Below are 22526 nucleotides of genomic sequence, written 5' to 3' on the forward strand. Positions count from 1 at the left end.
TGGATGTGAGGAAAGGACAAGGAAGGAGTCCAGGATGATTTCCAGGTTTCTGGTTGAGGTAACTGGATGGGTGGTGAGGAACTGGGGCAGGGAATAGAGGAGCAGGCTGGTGACAGGCTTTAGAGCACATTGGTTATGTGTGTCTTGCCCTTCTCCCAGAAGGAATCCATCACTTTTTCCACTTTTTTTTTTTTGAGACGGAGTCTCGCACTGTCTCCCAGGCTGGCGTGCATTGGCGTGATCTCGGCTCACTGCAAGCTCCCCCTCCCGGCTTCATGCCATTCTCCTGCCTCAGCCTCCTGAGTAGCTGGGACTACAGGCGCCCACCACTACGCCCGGCTAATGTTTTTGTATTTTTAGTAGTGACGGGGTTTCACCATGCTAGCCAGGATGGTCTCCATCTCCTGGCCTCGTGATCGGCCCGCCTCGGCCTCCCAAAGTGCTGGGATTATAGGCGTGAGCCACCACGCCCGGCCCCCACTTTTTCCACTTTTATAGGAGTTTCCGCACTGTCTTTCTGTCTGCATCTGAGAGACCTGGGTTTGAGTCCTGGCTCTGGACTTATAAGCTGTGTGATGTTGAGCATATTATATAACTTCAGCCTATTTCCTCAACCGTAAAATGGAAATACAACTTCTTGTTTGTGTATATGTGAATTGAATGCATAGTGTGTGGTATCCAGTGGGCACTCCACAGTGTTGGCTATTTTTACTACTCAGAAAGGGGTTAGGGAAGAGGCCCAGGACAAATCAGTGAAGGCTTTAGGCAAGGCTTCTAGGTCAAAAGAGGAAAAACACAACATGTGGCAGACCAGCTGAAGCCAGAGGGAGGCCAGAGCTGAGCTACCACCACATGTTGCTGAGCAGATGAGTCACTGCAGGCAGCAGGTCAGGCTACCCAGGCCACAGCAGACTGGGCTGGGCTCTACACGATGACTTCATTGTATGCCTTTTTTGTCCTTTCCTCCTCCCAGAAGGAATCCATCACTTTTTCCACTTTTATAGGCGTTTCCACACTGTCTTACTGTCCGGAAAGAGCAAACACAGTGGAAAGGGACAGAAAAGCCAGAATTACGTCTAGTTTGATCACTAATTTGCTGGGTGACCTGGTGCATTTCACTTCGCCTCAGTGTCTTCATCTGTAATATGAGAATGCGCAGATTTGCCTCCTAAGTGTGATGTGAGAATTAGGTGAGGGTTGGCAGGCACTAAATAAAATGGCACGCATTAGCCTTCTATTCCATTAGTTGTGTTATTCTGTCTCCTTCCTGCTCCCGGCCCCTCTCTCCCTAGTTCCTTGAGGACACCGATGGACTCGAACTCATTTTTGGGTCCCCAGCACTGAGCTTGGCCCGGCAATTTCATGAATGGATGAATGAAAGATTCAATGGGAGTCCGCAGCCGCTGCCGGCGCGCCGAGAGCCCCGCCCCCTTCTGGTCCTCCGACTGCGCGCCAGGGCCACGGGCGGGTCCTTAGCGACCGTTCCCTGGCGCGTGCGCGGGAGGCGGCGCGCGGCCGGAGGTGGCGGGCGGGCTCCCGGTGCGCGCGCGTGAGGGGCGGGGCCGGCCGGAGGCTGGCTGTAGGCAGGCGGCTGAGCCGGCGGCGGGTGGCCTGCCCAGCGTGTGCCGGGTGGCGAGGCGGGGCGGCAGCGATGCTGTCTCTTCCGTGAGGAGCGCAGAGAAGGTCGCGGCGCCCGAGGCCCCAGAAGGCTCGAAGGCGCCGCTGGCTGGGGTCGGTGGCTTCGGGCGTCCGCCCGGCCATGGTGGCCGCGGGCGGTGGTTGGCGCGGCTGCGCTGCGGCCCGGGGCAGTGCGGGGCCGGGACAGTCGCGGCGCTGACGCCCGCGGGCCCCAGCTGCAGATATGAAGCGGAGCCGCTGCCGCGATCGACCGCAGCCGCCGCTGCCCGACCGCCGGGAGGATGGAGTTCAGCGGGCGGCGGAGCTGCCCCAGTCCTTGCCCCCGCGCCGGCGAGCGCCGCCCGGGAGGCAGCGGCTAGAGGAGCGGACGGGCCCCGTGGGGCCCGAGGGCAAGGAGCAGGTAGGGCGGGTTGGGATCCGGGCGGGGGAACCTGAATGGAAGCCGTGGGGGAGGGGATCTCCGGCGGGAGGACCCGGGCTGGAGCTTTGGAGGGGTGGGGTCTGAATAGTTACGGGGGAGGAGTGGGAGGTCTGGGGAGGCCGAGAGATGGGGAGTGGAGAAATGGAAGTGGTGGCCTGGGGTTGAATTGGAAATGGGGGAGCAGAAGATGAAAAATTGGTGCAGGAGGTAGTCAGGGGTTCTGGATGGGGCGAAAGGACGCTGGAATGTGGGCTGAGTGTGTGAGCTGCAACGAGTAGGCTTACGAAAGAGGCGTTGAGTTATCCGTAGGAGTAAATAGTGTAAGATGGGGAAAGTCAATTTGATATAGTATTATCCTGTTTCCTAGAGGTTGTCCTTAAAATTGTAAAAACGGATGACACTCCCAAGCATTCTCTGATTTGGCCATCATTATACTTTTGTACCAGTGTGTTCACAATCATTGTTAAGGCTCTCTTTACCAACCATCTATTTCACAAGAAAGCACGTGTGAAACACCTGCATGTGAGCAGTCTTAAGCCCAATTTTGTGAACAGAATTCGTAGATCTATCGTTTGCCTTCTAGTTTTCCACTGAAATACATTATTGGGAAAACACAGCAGCATATAAATATTCATGGAGTTTCTGAATGAACAGGATGTGTTTATATAATTTATTGGTCAAGAGTAGGTGTATTTATGAGTAGGGGATAAAGGTCAGTTTTATCAGGCAGGAGAAGCTGCCACTAGTAGCGGTAGTAAGTTTAGTGAAACGATAATAAGTGATCCTTGGTCTTGTTGGATTTGCAAAAAAATGTCCTGTAGTAATGAACTCTAGTGACAGCTTTCCTTTTGTTCAGTTCTATTCGGAATCCTAGTGACTTCATCCTTGAATATTTTAAGACTTCTTATAGGTCTCTTACCTCTTTTCTCTCAGATAATTGGCATTTTCCTTAGTCACTTTTTTTTTTTTTTTGAGACGAAGTCTCGCTTTGTGGCCCCGGCGAGAGTGCAGTGGTGCTATTTCGGCTCACTGCAACCTCTACCTCCTGGATTCAGGCTATTCTCCTGCCTCAGCCTCCCGAGTAGCTGGGATTACAGGTGCCCATCACCATGCCCAGCTAATTTTTTTTGTATTTTTAGTAGAGACACGGTTTCACCATGTTGGCCAGGCTGGTCTCGAACTCCGACCTCAGGTAATCTGCCCGCCTCGGCCTCCCAAAGAGCTGGGATTACAGGCATGAGCCACTGTGCCCGGCCCTTTAGACGCTTTAAAAATTATATACCATGCTAGGTAGCCCTTGGACTTTTCCCCTGTTTTGTTCTTCCACCTCTTATTCCCCACTGAGCCCTGAGGAGACTGCACCATTGACCATCTCTGCCCCTGCTTCCAGCTGCTGAGCATTGTCCTCTTGCTGTAATTTACCCCCCCGTGTGCCTACTACTTGTCTTTTACATTCTTTACAGTATCATCTAGTCAAAACTTGTAAAATGAACTTGAAGTCCAGATCCTTTCCTGTCTCAGTATACCTGTCCAGTTGACCTTACTGCATATTTCATGGAAGAGTTCAAGATTACTTGATTTTTCCCTCCTCTTTATTTTATGATTTTTGTGTTTACTCATCCTTAGCTTCAGTCTCAGAGAAAGAAGTATTCATCCTCCTCTCTGAGGCTAATTTCTCTACTTATGTCCTTGATTTCATCCTCTTTTGTTTGCGTTAGACCCTTGTTGTTCTCTTTGTTTTATATCACAAATAAAAACAAAACAACGTAATTGCCCTGAATTGTGTAACCTACCCAAACTACTTTGTTATCTCTTGTTTCCCCAGCAACCTTCTTGAAAAATGAGTTTGTACTCAGTGTCTTAGCATCCTCACCTTGTATACATCCCTAATATGGTTTGGCTTCTTCACTTATACTTTCCCAAAACTTGATGTCTTTAAGGTCACCAAAACCTTTTTTTGTGTAGGATTACTTGTTTATTGAGGTTTGACAAATCAAAGGTTCATTCAGTCCATGAAATATTACAGAATGAGTACCTGTATGATCATAACTCACATGAGGATGGAGAACATTCCCAGTAGCCTGGAATGCTCCCTGTAGCTTTCTCCTAGCGCTACCCTTTTACAGATGTAACCTTCCTCACCACCTCTGTCACTATAGGTTTGTTTTGAACTAATACTTCATATAAATGGAATCATAGTCTACTCTTTTGTGACCAAATTCTTTCATTCAGATCATGTCTTTTTTTTTTTTTTTGAGACGGAGTCTCGCTCTGTCGCCCAGGCTGGGATGCAGTGGCCGGATCTCAGCTCACTGCAAGCTCCACCTCCTGGGTTTACGCCATTCTCCTGCCTCAGCCTCCTGCGTAGCTGGGACTACAGGCGCCCGCCACCTCGCCCGGCTAGTTTTTTGTATTTTTTAGTAGAGACAGGGTTTCACTGTGTTAGCCAGGATGATCTCGATCTCCTGACCTCGTGATCTGCCCGTCTCGGCCTCCCAAAGTGCTGGGATTACAGGCTTGAGCTACCGCGCCCGGCCCACATCACGTCTTGAGACTTATCCATGTTGTTGCTTGTAGAAACAGTTCTTTTTCATTGCTGTGTAATTTTCCATTGTGTGAATGTATTGTGATGGTTACTAAAACTTATTTTTCTTTTGAGACAGGATCTCACTCAGGCTGGAGTGTAGTAGTGCAGTCATAGCTCATAGCGTGAACTCCCGGGCTCAAGTGATCCTCCTCCCTCAGCCTCCCAAGTAGCTGGGACCACAGGCACATACCACCATGCCTGGCTAATTTTTTCTTTTTCTTTTTCTTTTTGAGATGGAGTCTTGCTCTTTTACCCAGGCTGGAGTGCAGTGGTGCATTCTCGGCTCACTGCAACCTCTGCCTTCCGGGTTCAAGCAATTCTCCTGTCTCAGCCTCCCGAGTAGCTGGGATTATAGGCATGCACCACCATGCCTGGCTAATTTTGTATTTTTAGTGGAGATGGGGTTTCGCTATGTTGGCCAGGCTAGTCACGAGCTCCTAACCTCAGATGATCTGCCCTCCTTGGCCTCCCAAAGTGCTGGTATTACAGGTCTGAACTACCACAGCCTAATTTTTTATTTTTTGTAGAGGTGGTATCTTACCGTGTTGCTCAGGCTAGCCTGAACTCCTGGGCTCAAGTAATTCTCCCACCTTGACCTCCCAAAGTGCTGGGATTACAGGGATGAGTGCCCGGCTTGTTTTTCAAATTATAATGTAATTCATGGCTACTTGTGAAAAGTTTTCATTGTGAAATAGTTACAGAGATAAATATGTAAAAGTCCTGGGAACCTTTAAATTACTAAATCTGATAGTCTTTTCCTCCTCTTGTCTGACCTCTGTGAACTGTCACTGTTGACTGTGTGTTCCTTGTTGACATTGTTTTCTTTTTTTTCGTATTATAATATCCATTCTGTTACTGCTTCTCTGACTGCTCTCTTGTATGTGTCTTTGTCTGTTTTCTCTTCCTGTTCCCTAAATGTTCCTTGAGGACATGTCCTCTGTCCTTAGCTTGATCCTTTATTGTACTCTATTTAGCAGGCTCACCCTGTTTGTAGATGTTGAGGATGTAGAACAAGGGTCTGCAGTCCTCTTTATTTATGGCATTATGTCATAGAACATCCTTGTAAAGTGAGGTGAGTCTCTTTAGGTGTGACCTCTTTCCTTAGCTCTACATTTCCATTTTTGTGCTTAACATTTCCACCATAGACTCATCATTTGTGTTCTTAACATTTGTAATTTTTTTTTTTTTTTTGATACAGGGTCTCACTTTGTTGCCCAGGCTGGAGTGCAGTGGTGGGATCTCAACTTACTGCAACCTTCGCCTCCCAGGCTCAAGTGATTCTCCTGCTTCAGCCTCCACAGTAACTGGGATTACAGGCACCTGCCACCATGCCTGGCTAATTTTTGTATTTTTAGTAGAGACGGGGTTTCACCATGTTGGCCAGGCTGATATTGAATCTTGACTTCAGATGATCCACCTGCCTCGGCCTCCCAAAGTGCTGGGATTACAGGTGTGAGCCACTGTGCCCGGCCTAACATTTGTGATTTTTATAATTTGATAGTGACCTTGAAAGTTCATAATTTGTAATAATTTATGATTTTAAAAAGGCCAAAATTTTCATTGTGTGTGTGGAGACTGGTTGAATTCTATTTATTTGGGTAGTAAGAGCCCAACTGATCAGCAAGCATCTACATCTCACACATACCTTTTTTTCCCTTTCTCATGACGTGGAACAGTGCTTGTTATACTTTTTTATTATACTGGTATTTAGGAATAAGTTCTAATCAGGATGTAGGACTTGGATTTCCAGAAGGTCAGTGGTTTACTGTATCATGAAAATAGAATAATTTCTCTGTTGAAATGTGCTTCTCTCTGTATCTTTCCTTTTTGTCATCAAACATGAAATTACATCCATGGCTTTTTTGTTGTTGTTGTTGTTGTTTGAGATGGAGTCTTGCTCTGTTGCCCAGGCTGGAGTGCAGTGGCCCGGTCTCGTCTCACTGTAACCTCCGCCTCCCAGGTTCAAGCATTTCTCCTGTCTCAGCCTCCCAAGTAGCGCATGGCTAGGTAATTTTTTGTATTGTAATAGAGACGGGGTTTCACCGAGTTGCCCAGGCTGGTCTCAAACTCCTGAGCTCAGGCAATCCACCTGCCTCGGCCTTCCGAAGTGTTAGGATTACAGGCGTGAGCCACCGCGCCCAGCCCACATCTGTGATCTTTTACTTCTCCTTCTCCTTTGACTCCCTTAGCCAGTCTGGCATTAGGTTCTCTCGATTCTACCTTCATGAAATCTTTCAAACCATTATTCCCATTGTCACTACCTTAATTCCATATTTATAAGCTTTACTCTTGGTTGTTGCAGTATCTTAAGTGTATTTACTCAGTCTTCAGTCTTTTAACCTCTAATATATTTCATGTTCTATTAACAAAAGATTGGAACTCATTGCCTCTCTGGCTAATGGTAAGTGCTTTATAAATACTTGTTAAATGTTCATTTCATTTCTCTATATTCATATACCTTTATTAACTTCTTTTTTTTTTTTTTTTTTTTTTTTTTTTTGAGACGGAGTCTCACTCTGTCGCCCAGGCTGGAGTGCAGTGGCCAGATCTCAGTTCACTGCAAGCTCTGCCTCCCGGGTTTACACCATTCTCCTGCCTCAGCCTCCGAGTAGTAGCTGGGATTACAGGCGCCCGCCACCTCGCCCGGCTAGTTTTTTGTATTTTTTAGTAGAGACGGGGTTTCACCGTGTTTGCCAGGATGGTCTCGATCTCCTGACCTTGTGATCCACCCGTCTCGGCCTCCCAAAGTGCTGGGATTACAGGCTTGAGCCACCGCGCCCGGCCTATTAACTTCTTATTACCCATAGAATTAAGCCTGGAGATGTTGGCATTCAAGGTCTACTTGATACTTAGCACTTTTTGTTAGAAGAGTCAAAGTTAGATGCCACTTCTCTTGGTTCCTTAGGACCCTCTGTTTTTCTCGATCATGGCATACATTACTGAAATTATCTTGTGTCTCTCATTAGTTATTTGTGTATTTATTAGAAACATAGATATTTGCTCAATGTCCTAATTGATTGTAAGTCAATCAAGTGAATTCCTCTGAGGCTGTCTTATTCATCATGGTATCTTCAGCCTCTAGTATTTTAACTGGTATGTAATAGACATTCAGTAAGTATTTGTTTATTGTTAGGCACTTTGATAGTCATCAGTTTGAAAAGCTCTTTTTCTCTGCCTCTGCATATTAAAATTCTACTCAGTTTTCCAAGCCTAACTCAAATGCCACAGAAACTTCCGTGAGGCCAGGTGTGGTGGCTCATGCTTGTAATCCCAGCACTTCGGGAGGTTGAGCATGCGGGTTACTTGAGCTCGGGAGTTTGAGACCAGACTGAGCAACATGGTGAAACCCCATCTCTACAAAAAATTAGTTGGGGTTGGTGATGCATGCCTGTGGTCCCAGCTGCTTGGAAGGCTGAGGTGTGGGACCCCAGAAAGCTGAGGCTGCAGTGAGCCAAGGGTACCACTGCACTCCAGTCTGGGTGACAGAGTGAGACCATGTCTCAAAAAGAAAGCAAAAAAAAAAAAAAAAAAAAAAAAGAACACCACACACACACACACACACAGAAACTCTTCTGCAAGGTTGTTTTTCCACATGGGATCCTTGGAGGATCCTTGATTGGGCTTCAGGAAATCTGCGAATGTCCTGAAATTCCAGTTCTCAAAATTCTGTGGTTTAAAAAATGAAAGCTTAGATTCCAAGAGATTAAATGCAAAAATGGTTGGAAAGCACATAATAAGCAGGTGCTTAATAAGTAGTCTTATCTCATTTTGTTTCTGTAACACATTGTTTGATCCATTCCTGGGCATATAAAGTAGATACTGAATAAATATTTGCTGAATGAAAGGATGAATCAGTGTTTTAGCACTTTCGTCCTCTGTGTTCATTTGTATTTCATTTCTAAGTTGCATGTTATTGAAGGTAAGAACTATGTCATAATGTTATCTAACAATGCAGAGCCAAAGGCTTTGCTCACAATAGGTGCTCAGTAATTATTTATTGAATGAATGAATGGAGAATGATTCAAATATTTTGAATTTTGGTAATTTGAGTAATAATGGTTGTATGATAGGAGTAGGAAGTAAAGGAAATACAATATTTTTGGGGATAGGAGAAGATGAGTCCAACTTTAGTTCCTAAAATACTCTCAGTGTGACAGGAATTTAAAAAAATTATTTTAATGGAAATCAGAACCTCTTTCCTCTGTATTACAGGGTTAGTACATTGGGAAAAGCATAAGGCAGAAAGCACATAGAAGGGAAGCTGCATAATATGTATAGCGAACTATACTCAGCTTGGTATTGCCAGACCCAGAGCTTTACGTTGAAGGCATAAATGCTAAATTAGACACTAAAGAAGCCTTGATTGTAGAGGGTCTTTAGTATGATATAAAAGGATAATTGGCCAGGTGTGGTGACTCACACCTGTAATCCCAGCACTTTGGGAGGCCAAGGCAGGTGGATCACCTAAGTTTAGGAGTTCGAGACCAGCCTGGCCAACATGATGAAACCCCGTCTCTACTAAAAATATAAAAATTAGCCAGGCGTGGTGGGCGCCTGTAATCCCAGCTACTTGGGAGGTGGAGGCAGGAGAATCGCTTGAACCCTGGAGGTGGAGGTTGCGGTGAGCCAAGATTGCGCCACTGCACTCCTGCCTGGGCCACAGAGCGAGACTCCATCTCAAAAAAAGAAAAAATAAAAAAAGACGGATAAGTAGGGGAGCAGTATATTCTTTCTTTTTTTGAGATGGAGTCTTGCTCTGTCACCCAGGCTGGAGTGCAGTGGCGCGATCTTGGCTCACCGCAACCCCCGCCTCCTGGGTTCAAGCGATTCTCCTGCCTCAGTCTCCCAAGTAGCTGGGATTACAGGCATTCGCCGCCACGCCTGGCTAATTTTGTATTTTTAGTAGAGATGGAATTTCTCCATGTTAGTCAGGCTGGTCTTGAACTCCCGACCTCAAGTAATCCACCCTGCTCGGCCTCCTAAAGTGTTGGGATTACAGGTGTGAGCCACCCTGTCTAATCGGGAGCAGTATATTCTTTTTTTTTTTTTGAGATGAAGTCTTGCTCTTGTCTCCCAGGCTGGAGTGCAATGGCGCAATCTTGGCTCACTGCAACCTCCACCTGTCGGGTTCAAGCAATTCTCCTGCCTTAGCCTCCCTAGTTGCTGGGATGCCACCATGCCCGGCTAATTTTTGTATCTTTTTTTTTTTTTTGAGGTGGAGTCTCACTCAGTCACCCAGGCTGGAGGGCAGTGGTGTGATCTTGGCTCACCGCAAGCTCCGCCTCTCGGGTTCCCACCATTCTCCTACCTCAGCCTCCCGAGTCACTGGGACTACAGGCTCCCGCCAGCAGGCCCGGGTAATTTTTTTTGTATTTTTGGTAGAGACGGGGTGTCACCGTGTTAGCCAGGATGGTCTCGATTTCCTGACCTCGTGATTTGCCCGTCTCGGCCTCCCAAATGCTAGGATTACAGGTGTGAGCCACTGTGCCCGGCTTAATTTTTTTATTTTATTTTATTTTTTTTGAGATGGAGTCTCGCTCTGTTGCCCAGGCTGGAGTGCAGTGGCTGGATCTTGGCTCACTGCAAGCTCTGCCTCCCGGGTTCATGCCATTCTCCTGCCTCAGCCTCCCGAGTAGCTGGGACTACAGGCGCTCGCCACCTCGCCCGGCTAGTTTTTTTCTATTTTTTAGTAGAGACGGGGTTTCACCGTGTTAGCCAGGATGGTCTCGATCTCCTGACCTCGTGATCCGCCCGCCTTGGCCTCCCAAAGTGCTGGGATTACAAGCTTGAGCCACTGCGCCCGGCCAATTTTTGTATTTTTAGTAAAGATGAGTTTTCACCATGTTGGCCAGGCTGGTCTCGACCTCCTGACCTCAGGTGATCCGCTGGCCTCGGCCTCCCAAAGTGCTGGGATTACAGGTGTGAACCACTGCTCCTGGCCCGGGAACAGTATATTCTTACTTGTGTTTTAGTTGGATTACTCTGGCAACTGTGTGGAGGATAGGATGCTGTTTGAGACATGAGCATTGAGAAATCTTCTGAGGTTTCAATGCAAAAGTTTATTAGACCTCCTTTCCTTCTTATCCAGGGTATGGGTAAGGGCTAGCTCCTGAAAAGCTGTTAACTTTGAAATATTTAGTTTCATCAAAAGTACTGGGAGCAGAGAGCCTATGCTGGCTGAAGCAGGTTGGCAAATGTTCCCTGATGAGGTTGGGACACATGTGCTTACAGAGTTTTCCCATCTTTGTTCAACTGGATGTCTCTTGGCCTAAAGATCAATCTGTAAGCTTTTTTAAAATTTATTTTATTTTTTGGAGATGGAGTCTCGTATTGTCGCCGGGCTAGAGTGCAGTGGTGCAATCCTGGCTCACTGCAAGCTCCGCCTCCCAGGTTCAAATGATTCTCCTGCCTCAGCCTCCTGAGTAGCTGGGATTACAGGTGCCCACCACCATGCCCGGCTAATTTTTTGTATTTTTAGTAGAGATGGGGTTTCACTATGTTGGCCAGGCTGGTCTCGAATGCCTGACCTCATGATCCACCCACCTCGGCCTCCCAAAGTTCTGGGATTACAGATGTGAGCCACTGTGCCCGGCCTTTTTAAAAAAAAAAAAAAAAAAAAAACAACTGCTAGTCACTCACCGTTCCCTGGGTTGGGACTATCAGAGAAAGCCATATATTGCAGTCAGTACGTCTCCCTTATTGCTGGTCTTAGCTGCTGTTTCATTCTTTGATAAATTTGCCTCCTAATTTTGTACTTTCTTGGTGAAACCCCTATAGTACCTTCGTAATTATTTCTTTTCATCAGTAGTTGTTGTTTTTCATCATTAATACACATACTTGGGGTTCCAAAGGAGTTTGAAAACTGGGGTTGTTGGATCAATGGCTATCCCCGGTGGAAGAGGAAAAAGTCCTCAAGGGAAATCGTGAGGCTAGGAGTGGAGAGCAGAGGCTAGAGGCCTAGAGAATAAGGACTTACACACAATGCACTATTAATGAAGTGTAGTTTACCACCTTTTAATTTTAGTATTGGACCTCATTGCTAACTCCCAAGTATTCTCCTTTTCTCTGTACTAGAGCTGTGAATACAGTGGATGTGCAGTACCTAATTGATGGGAAAATTGACATCAACTTGAGCCTCCTAGTTCCATGTTCATTAGGTACATTTTATCTTTACCAACAATTGTTCCGCCACTAAAATCTTAGGGTTTTTTTTGAGACGGAGTCTCGCTCTGTCACGCAGGCTGGAGTGCAGTGGCATGATCTTGGTTCACTGCAACCTCTGCCTCCCAGGTTCAAGTGATTCTCCTGCCTCAGCCTCCTAAATAGCTGAGATTACAGGTGTGTGCTACCACACCTGACTACTTTTTGTATTTTTATTAGAGATGAAGTTTCACTGTGTTGGCCATTCTGTTCTCAAACTCCTGACCTCAGGTGATCTGCCTGCCTCGGCCTCCCAAAGAGTTGGGATTACAGACGTCAGCCCTGGTGCCCGGCCTGTTTGTTTTGTTGAGACAGGTTCTGGCTCTCTTGTCTACGCTGGAGTGCAGGCTGGAGTATAGTGATGCTATCGTAGCTAATTGCAACCTTAAACTCCTGGGCTCGAGTGATCCTCCTGCTTCAGCCTCCTGAGTAGCTAGGACTACAGGTGCATGCCACCATGCCTGGATATTTTTTTTTTTCTTTAAGTTAGAGATAGTATCTCACTATGTTGCCCAGGCTGGTCTCAAATTCCTGGACGCAAGTGATCCTCCCATCTTGACCTCCTAAAATGTTGAGATTACAGGCATGAACCACCACGCCCGGCCCTAAAAATCTTAGTTTTGAGCTTGCAGCACTCTGACTGTCATATTATCTCCTATCTCTCCAGTTTTTACCCGTTAGAATTTTTTTTCCCAAAATTGTACAGCTCTAGAATATGTGTATGTATATGTGTGTGTGTATATATATATATTTTTAAACTATCTTTTCATTATCAGTCAATTCATGCTTGTACTTTCCTCCTTATTGAACTTAACATTTCATGGACTATCGTAATCGTTCTTGCCCATGTACCCTCAGCTTGTCTGTCTCTTTCCCCTCTGTCATACTGCCTGGCAAGACCCCAACCATGATTAAACCTACTCTGCCTGCTCTGCACCTGTATCTAAGCAGCTGAATGTGACTGCAGAAAAACACAACCATGCTAACATTAAATTAGTGATCATGAACCCCAAGGACTCTGTCAGCACTGACAGTTAATCCTGTGACATTTCCCTTGTCCATTCACTTTTCCACTCTTTTAAAAATGTTAATTTTATTATTTTTTATTTTCATAGAGGCAGGGTCTCCCTGTGTTGCCCAGGCTGGTCTTGAAATCCTAGTCTCAAGGGATCCCCTCACCTTGGCTTCCCAAAGTGCTGGAATTACTGGTGTGAGCCACCACACGCAGCCAACTTTTCCACTCAGAAATCATAGTTCAATCTTTATTTCTCCTCATGCTTTCAACACTCACTCTTTTTTTTTTTTTTTTTTTTTTGAGATGGAGTCTCGCTCTGTCACCCAGGCTGGAGTGCAGTGGCCGGATCTCAGCTCACTGCAAGCTCCGCCTCCTGGGTTTACGCCATCCTCCTGCCTCAGCCTCCCAGGTAGCTGGGACTACAGGCGCCCGCCACCTCGCCCGGCTAGTTTTTTTTTTGTATTTTTTAGTAGAGACAGGGTTTCACCGGGTTAGCCAGGATGGTCTCCATCTCCTGACTTCGTGATCCGCCCGTCTCGGCCTCCCAAAGTGCTGGGATTACAGGCTTGAGCCACCGCGCCCAGCCACTGTCTTCTTTATGTCAGTTGATGTTCTTGTTTCCTTTTTCACTGAGGGGGAAAAAAAGACAAATTAGAAGGTAACTTCCATAAGCTCCCATTACAAATGAATCAACCTACCTGGATCTGTACCCATATTCTTTTTTATCTTTCTTTCTTTTTTTTTTTGAGACAGAATCTTGGCTCTGTCACCCAGGCTGGAGTGCAGTGGCGTGATCTTGGCTCACTGGAACTTCTGCCTACCTCCTGGGCTCAAAGTTTTCTCCTGCCTCAGCCTCCCCAGTAGCTGGGAGGCGTGTGCCACCACATCCAGCTAATTTTTTGTGTTCTTTTAGTAGAGATGGGGTTTCACCATGTTGGCCAACTAATTACAGGTGTGCGCCACCACGCCCAGCTACTTTTTTGTATTCCTTTAGTAGAGACGGGGTTTTACCATGTTGGCCAGGCTGGTCTCGAACTCCTGACCTCAAGTGATCTGCTCGCCTTGGCCTCCTCCCAAAGTGCTGGGATTACAGGTGTGAGCCACTGCGCCTTGCCTGTACGCATATTCTTTGCCCTCTTGTTGCTGTGGGTAACCTATTTCTAATTCTATACAAGGCCAACCTCTACATCTTATTAAGAGTTTTATTTTTTGTCTTGGCATGGTGTCTCACGCCTGTAATCCCAGCACTTTGGGAGACCAAGGTGGGTGGATTGCTTGAGCCCAGGAGTTTGAGACCAACCTGGGCAACATGGTGAAACCCTGTCTCTACAAAAAATACAAAAATTATCTGGGTGTGGTGATGTACACTTGTAATCTCAGCTACTCGGTAGGATCGCCTGAGCCCAAGAGGTGGAGGTTGCAGTGAGCCGAGATCGCGCCACTGCACTTCTGCTTGGGTGACAGAGTGAGTCCCTGTCTCAAAAAAAAAAAAAGGGAAAAAAATTTTGTTTTTGCAATTATCCCTCCATACCTCTGTGTCATGAGTTTTTTTCTGTTATGTGATTCTTGTCAATTTACAATCGTACTGTAATATTTCCCATCTTAAGAAATTGTCATTAACTTTATAACCCTCTCATTCATTCATTTGATTCAACAAGTTTTATTTTTTTTTGGGAGGGCAGGTGTTGGGATTATAGCAGTGAAAAAGGCAGACAGATCCCTGCCTTCGTGAAGTTTCTATTTTAGTGGAGGGAATTAGATAATAAAATAAATGAGCAAAATATTTAGTATACGTTGATGAATACTATGAAGAAAATAAAACAGGAGGGGAGATACAGAGTGACTGGAGATTTTGGTTTTAAATAGCTGGGTCAGGAAAGACATCTCTGAGAAGGAGATATTTGAGTAAAGACCTGAATTCAGGATGTGACAAAGAGAGCCATTTAAAGAGAGGCATTTAGATTATCTAAGGGAAGAGTGTACTGGGTAGAGGGAATAGCAGGTTGCCTAGATAGAAGCATACCTCCACCTCTGAGGTTCGTGTTTGAGGAACAGCAGGAGGCCAGTGTGGCTGGAGTGGGATAAGAAGAATAGTAGAAGAGCTCAGAAGGAAAGTTGGGTAGAGGAGAGCTGGATTGTGAAGAGTGATTGTGAAGGGTCTTATAGGCTGTTCTAAGTATTTTAGTGATTACACTTGAATGAGATAGGAGGCTATTGGGGAGTTTTGAGTAGAGGAGTCACATGCTTCAACATTTTAATCTCTTTGGCTGCTCTATAGAGAATTGACTAAATGGGAATGTGGAAGCAGAGAGAACACTTGGGAGCCTATTGCAGTACTTCAGGCGAAAGACCAATGGTATGAAATAATTGTCTAAAAATAGGAGAGTGCTCCTCTTTATTTATTTATTTTTTGAGACGGAGTTTCGCTCTTGTCGCCCAGGCTGGAGTATAGTGGTGCGATCTCGGCTTATTGCAACCTCTGCCTCCCGGGTTCAAGAGATTCTCCTGCCTCAACCTTCTAAGTAGCTGGGATTAAAGGTGCCCGCCACTGTGCCCAGCTAATTTTTGTATTCTTAGTAGAGACGGGGTTTCGCCATGTTGGTCAGGCTGGTCTCAAACTCTTGACCTCGTGATCCACCCACCTCGGCCTCCCAAAGTGCTGGGATTATAGACGTGAGCCACCACGCCCGGATGAGTGCTGCTCTTTATAACAGAACTCCTTAAAAGAGTTGTCTGTGTCTTCTGCTTCTATTTCCTTTCCCTCTATTCTTTGTTTTGAGTCGGAGTCTCACTCTGTCGCCCAGACTGGAGTGCAGTGGTATGATCTTGGCTCACTGCAATCTCCACTTCTCAAGTTCAAGCAATTCTCATGCCTAGCCTTCCGAGTAGCCGGGATTACAGGCATGAGCCACCACGCCCAGCTAATCCTCCTCCCCTCCCCCCGACGCACTGTCGCGCAGGCTGGAGTGCAGTGGCACCATCCCAGCTCACTGCAAGCTCCGCCTCCCCAGTTCATGCCATTGTCCTGCCTCAGCCTCCCAAGTAGCTGGGACTACAGGTGCCCCCACCACGCCTGGCTAATTTTTTTTTTGTATTTTTAGTAGAGACGGGGTTTCACCATGTTAGCCGGGATGGTCTCGATCTCCTGACTTCGTGATCTGCCCACCTCGGCCTCCCAAAGTGCTGGGATTAGAGGTGCAAGCCACTGTGCCTGGCCCACGCCCAACTAATTTTTGTATTTTTAGTCGAGATGGAGTTTCACCATGTTGGCCAGGCTTGTCTCGAACTCCTGACCTCAAGTGATCCGCCTGTCTCGGCCTCCCAAAGTGCTAGGATTACAGGCATCGGCCGCCATGCCTGGCCTCCTTTCCCCCTATTCTTGAACCCATTCCAGTCGGCCTTTTCTCTTCCTTCCACTGATTGCCAAGGTTAGTGCCACATTGCCAGATCCAGTGGTCAGTTCTCAGTCTTCATCTCACTTAATCTATTGTATTTGACATGTTTGATCATTTCATCATTTGGCTTCTGGGATCATGCTCTCTTGATTTTCTTACTGTCTTGTTGGAAGAGTTTCTAAGGGTTCAGTCTTTATTCTGTTTCTACATGCGTTCCGCTTTGTGTGATTTCATCAGATTCTATTGCTTTACATTCCATCTGTGTGCTGACAATGCCTACACGTATTTCTCTGGGCTTGACCTTTCTCCTTTTATTTTTAAGACAGGATCTCCCTTTGTTGCCCAGGCTGGAGTGCAGTGGCATGAACACGGCTCACTGTAGCCTTGCCCTCCTGGGCTCAAGAGATCCTTCCACCTCAGCTCCCAAGTAGTTGGGACTACAAGTGCAGGCCACCGTGCCCAGGTAATTTTTATGTATTTTGTAGAGACAGGGTTTTGCCATGTTGCCCAGGCTGGTCTCGAACTCCTGGGCTGAAGCAATCCACTTGCCTTGGCCTCCCAAAGTGCTGGGATTACAGACGTGAACCACTGGGCCTGGCCCTACTCCTATTTTTTTTTTCTTTTTCTTTTGACAGAATTTTGCTCTTGTTGCCCAGGCTGGAGTGCAATGGCAGGATCTCGGCTCACTGCCATCTCTGCCTCCTGGGTTCAAGCGATTCTCCTGCGTCAGCCTCCTGAATAGCTGGGATTACAGGCATATGCCACCACGCCTGGCTGATTTTTATTTTTTGGTAGAGATTAGGTTTCTCCATGTTGGTGAGGCTGGTCTCGAACTCCTGACCTCAGGTGATCTGCCCGCCTTGGCTTCCCAAAGTGCTGGGATTATAGGTATCAGCCACTGTGCCTGGCCCTACTCCTATTTTTAATAGTCTGTGTAACATTTTCATTTGGATAGCTCAGAGACCTCTCAAACCTAACATGTCCAAAAATGAATTTTTGATTTTCACTTTCTAGTCTGCTGCTTCTCCAGTCTTCCTCATGTCAATGGATGGCACTACCATTCACTCATTTACCAGAACAAAACTGGAGGTTGTGTTTGATTTTTTTCTTAACCTCGCCTGTATTCAACATTCAGTCCCTCAGGTCTGTTTGCTGCTGCAGTTGTCCCTCAATATCTCTGGGGGATTGAGTCCATAACCCCCTGCAGATTCCAAACTCTATGTATGCTCAAGTTCTACCTATAAAATGGCATAGTACTTGCATGTAACATATCCTCCCATATACTTTAAATCATCTCCAGATTATTTATAATACATAATACAATGTAAATGCTGTATAAATAGCTGTTATACTCTATTGCTTAGGGAATAGTGACAAGAAAAAAATCTATATATGTTCAGTATAGATGCAACTATTCATTTTCTTTTTCTCTGAATACAGTCATGTTCTGCATAATTATGTTTTAGTCAGTGATGGATGACATATATGATGGGGTCCCATAAGATTATTATTATTATCATTTTTTTTTTTTTGAGACCGAGTCTTGCTCTGTTGCACAGGCTGGAGTACAGTGGTGCGATCTCAGCTCACTGGAGCCACCTCCTGGGTTCAAGCGATTCTCCTGCCTCAGCCTCCCAAGTAGCTAGGATTACAGGCAGCTGCTACCACGCCCAGCTAATTTTTTTTTTTGAGATGAAGTCTCGCTCTTGTCCCCCAGGCTGGAGTGCAATGGTGCCATCTTGACTGACTGCAACCTCTGCCTCCCAGATTCAAACGATTCTCCTGCCTCAGCCTCCTGAGTAGCTGGGATTACAGGCTCCTGCCACCATGCCTGGCTAATTTTTATATTTTTAGTAGAGATGGGGTTTTACCATGTTGGCCAGGCTAGTCTCGAACTTCTGACGTCAGGTGATCTGCCCACCTTGGCCTCTCAAAGTGCTGGGATTACAGGCATGAACCACTGCGCCTGGCCAGATTATTATTTTTTTATTAAATTTTTTTTGTTTTGTTTTAATAGAGATGAAGTCTTGCTATGTTGCCCAGGCTGGTCTTGAACTCTTGGCCTCAAGTGATCCTTCTGCCTTGGCCTTCCAAAGTGTTGGGATTATAGGCATGAACTATTATGCCTGACTTCCCATAGGATAATAACAGAGTTGAACAATCTCTGTTGCCTAGTGATGTCTAGCTATTACAACATTGTAGTGCAACACATTACATGTTCATGGTAATGCCTGTGTAAACAAATTTACTGCACTGCCAGTGGTATAAAGGTACAGCACATAGAGTTAGTGCATGCACAGCACATGATACCTAATGATGATAATAAACAACTATGTTACATGCTTATGTATTTACTATATTATACTTTCTATTGTTATTTTAGAGTGTACCTCTACTTATTAAGAAAAAAAGTTAACTGTAAAAAAACAGAAAAAGTAATCCTTCAGGGGTTGTTCAAGGGAAGGCATTGTTACCATAGGAGATGACAGCTCCATGTCACCTCCATTATTGCTCCGTTATTGCCCCTGAATACCTTCTGGTGGGACAAGATGTGGAGGTGTAAGACAGTGATACTGATGATCTCGACCCTGTGTAGGTCTAGGCTAGTGTGTATGTTTGTCTCTTACTTTCTAACAAAACAGTTTAAAAAGTAAAAAAAGAAATTTTTTTTAATAGAAAAAAGCCTATAGAATAAGGATAATGAAAGAAAATATTTTGTATAATGTGTTTGTATTTTAAACTAAGTGTTATTACAGAAGAGGCAAAAAGTTTAAAAAGGCTGAGCATGGTGGCTCGTGTCTATAATCTCAGTACTTTGGGAGGCTGAGGTGGGAGGATTGCTTAAGTCTAGAAGTTGGAGACCAGCCTAGGCAACGTAGGAAGACTCTCTCTACAAAAAATAAAAAAATTAGCTGGGTATGGCACTGTGGGAGGCTGAGGTGAGTGGATCACGAGGTCAGGAGATGGAGACCATCCTGGCTAACACAGTGAAACCCTGTCTCTACTAAAAATACACAAAATTAGCCAGGCATTGTAGTGGGCACCTGTAGTCCCAGCTACTTGGGATGTTGAGGCAGGAGAATGTCATGAACCCGGGAGGCGGAGCTTGCAGTGAGCCGAGATTGCGCCACTGCACTCCAGCCTGGGCGACAGAGCGAGACTCCGTCTCAGAAAAAAAAAAGAAAAAAAAATTAGCTGGGTGTGGTGGTTCATGCCTGTAGTCCTAGCTATGTGAGGGGCTAAGGCAGAAGGATGGCTTGAGTGCAGGAGTTAGAGGCTGCACTGAGCTGTGATTGTGCCACCATACTCCAGCCTTGGCAGTAGAATGACACCCTTTTTAAAAAATTAAAAAGTCTATGAAGTAGAAAATTATAGTAAGCTAAGGTTAATTTATTATTAAAGAAAAATTTTTATTTTATTTTTTATTTTATTTTTGAGATGGAGTCTCTTTGTTGCTCAGGCTGGAGTGCAGTGGCGCGATCTTCGCTCACTGCAACCTCTGCCTTCCGAGTTCAAGTAATTCTCCTACCTTAGTCTCCCGAGTAGCTGGCATTATGGGTGCCTGCTATCATGCCTGGCTAATTTTTGTATTTTTATTACAGACAGGGTTTCACCATGTTAGTCAGGGTGGTCTTGAACTCCCGACCTCAGGTGATCCACCCGCCTCACCCTCCCAAAGTGCTGGGATTACAGGCGTGAGCCACCTCACCCGGCCTAAAGAGAGAAAAATATTTTAAAATAAACTTACTGGCCGGGCATGGTGGCTCACGCCTATGATCCCAGCACTCTGGGAGGCTGAGGCAGGCGTATCACCTGAGGTCAGGAGTTTGAGACCAGCCTGGCAAACATGGCGAAAACCCGTCTCTACTAAAAATACAAAAATTAGCCCAGCGTGGTGGCACATGCCTGTAGTTCCAGCTGCTTGGGAGCTGAGGCAGGAGAATTGCTTGATCCTGGGAGTTGGAGGTTGCAGTGAGCCAAGATCACGCCATTGCACTCCAGCCTGGGTGACAAGAGCGAAACTCTCAAAAATAAAAAGAAAAAGGTATCTTGACCTTTGATTTGTTGGTGTTACTAAACTGTTCTCTTATTTTACTCAGCTTGAAAGGAGGCTTTAATTTGTGCATTTTTCCCTTGAGGGAAACTGTTATGGATTTCTTTATTAAGTAACTGGCTTAGACTCCCTAGGTTTTTGAATGTAATAAAGAACAAATTTCCATCCTGGCTAACACGGTGAAACCCCGTCTCTACTAAAAAATACAAAAAACTAGCCGGGCGAAGTGGCGGTTGCCTGTAGTCCCAGCTACTCGGGAGGCTGAGGCAGGAGAATGGCGTGAACCCGAGAGGAGGACCTTGCAGTGAGCTGAGATCCGGCCACTGCACTCCAGCCTGGGTGACAGAGCGAGACTCCGTCTCAAAAAAAAAAAAAAAAAAGAACAAATTCACCCCAAGGGAACCGTGTGTTAAAACTCTGTGATACCATCTTAGTTGTACCAGCTTTAGTGTAGGTTCCTTAAGGGCGAATCTGAATAGTAGATGCATATATCCTTTAACCATTAATTTGTTGGAGATTAATAAGCTACATAGTTTCTCTGCCATTCTTTCAGCAAAGCAGAAGTAATATAGTTTTGCCAGATCTTCTTTTTTTTTTTTTTTTTTTTAGAAACAGAGTCTCACGCTGTCTCCCAGTCTGGAGTGCAATGGCGTGATCTCAGTTCACTGCAACCTCTGCCTCCCAGGGTCAAGCGATTCTCCTGTCTCAGCCTCCTGAGTAGCTAGGACTACAGGCAAGCACCACCACACCCAGCTAATTTTTATATTTTTGGTAGAGATGGGGTTTCACCATGTTGGCCAGGCTGGTCTTGAACTCCTGACCTTAGGTAATCTGCCTGCTACAGCCTCCCTAAGTGCTGGGATTACAGGTGTGAGCCACCACGCCCGGCCAGACTTTCTATCTGTTAGGCTTTCAGGAATGTTTTGAAAAGCAGAGGATTTAGGAATAGTTGTTAATAATTTTTTTTTTTTTAAAGTCCTTAAGTTATTTTATAGCGTTGTTACCAAGGTGATTTTGTTTACGTGACCCAGGAACTTTTAAGTTCTACCTTTAACCAGTTAAAGAAAGTGTTACTTTGTGACTAGCTCAGTCTTTGGTCTTTTATATTAAAGAACATTACTTGCTGTAACTGATTCAGAAGGACCCCTCAATTGAGGCACTTCCATTTTCTACACATGGCTTCCAAGGTCACCTGAGGAAAGTGGAGGATGGGCCAATCCTAGAAATGGATTAATCACTTCTACTCCTATTCCATTGCCAAAACTCAGTTTCAGGGCCATGCCTAACTACTGGAGGGCTGGGAAATGTCATGTGGCCTGTGCCCAGGAGGAAGGTGAGTCATGCTTGGTCAACATCTAGCTAGTCCCTGCCGCAGATCTCAAACCCCAGTGTAGTCCTTAGCTTAGAACTATACAGAAATCCATTTATTTTGGTTATGGACACCCTGGAACCATAGCCTCCTTTTTTCCCTTCTAGACCCACAGTGTTTTGGGTATAACAATTTTGAATGCAAGTAAAGGCCTTTTTCCTAATCACAGAAGGAGATCTGGAAAAGCTTGTCTGCATCCTGTGGCAGAGATGGTCTCTGGCAACCCCAAGAAAGGCAACTAGGTACAGAGAGAGAGAGAGAGAGAGAGAGAAAGAAAGAGAGAGAGACTTCATTTGGGAGAAAGGGAAGAAAACAAGAGTCTCTGCCTGGTAATCCTGGAAATTATTGCAGATCTTATCCAGGACGACCAAAATTCACCGCTGTGAATCTGCAAGAACCGTAGCGTTACTGGGCTTAGGGAACCTCCTAAGCAGATAAGGCCGTAGTGACCAAAAACTTAGATTGGAACACCCAAGTCTCTTCAAATACCTGGAAGTCTGCCCAAGAATAACAGATGCACACAAGCCCAGATTGTAAAGACTACAATATATATTTAACTCTTCAATGCCCAGATACTGACAAATACCCACAAGCATTAAGACTATCCAGGAAAACACAACATGACCAGATAAACTAAGTAAGGTACCAGGAACCAATCCTGGAGAGACAGAGATACATGACCTTTCAGACAGAGAATTCAGAATACCTGTTTTGAAGAAATTCAAAGAAATTCAGGATAACACAGATAAGGAAATCAGAAACCTTTCAGGTAACTTCAGCAAAGAAACGGAAATAATTAAAAAGAACCAAGCTGAAATTCTGGAGTTGAAAATTCAGTTGATATACT

General features: G+C 45.6%; 1 protein-coding gene across 4 annotated transcripts in view; it reads left to right on the forward strand.

The window, feature by feature from the left end:
- The first annotated feature begins 1564 nt into the window (after positions 1-1564).
- Positions 1565-22526, forward strand: part of MAST2 (microtubule associated serine/threonine kinase 2) — a 258930-nt gene continuing 237968 nt past the window's right edge. For all 4 annotated transcript variants that reach the window (XM_025371095.1, XM_025371105.1, XM_025371113.1 and 1 more), the window contains exon 1: positions 1565-2038. In XM_025371095.1, coding sequence (XP_025226880.1) covers positions 1862-2038 — 177 coding nt within the window. In that variant the 5' untranslated portion in view covers positions 1565-1861. The remainder of the gene's footprint in view (positions 2039-22526) is intronic.

This window comes from Theropithecus gelada, chromosome 1 (genome assembly GCF_003255815.1).
Source record: "Theropithecus gelada isolate Dixy chromosome 1, Tgel_1.0, whole genome shotgun sequence".
Taxonomy (NCBI): Eukaryota; Metazoa; Chordata; class Mammalia; order Primates; family Cercopithecidae; genus Theropithecus; species Theropithecus gelada.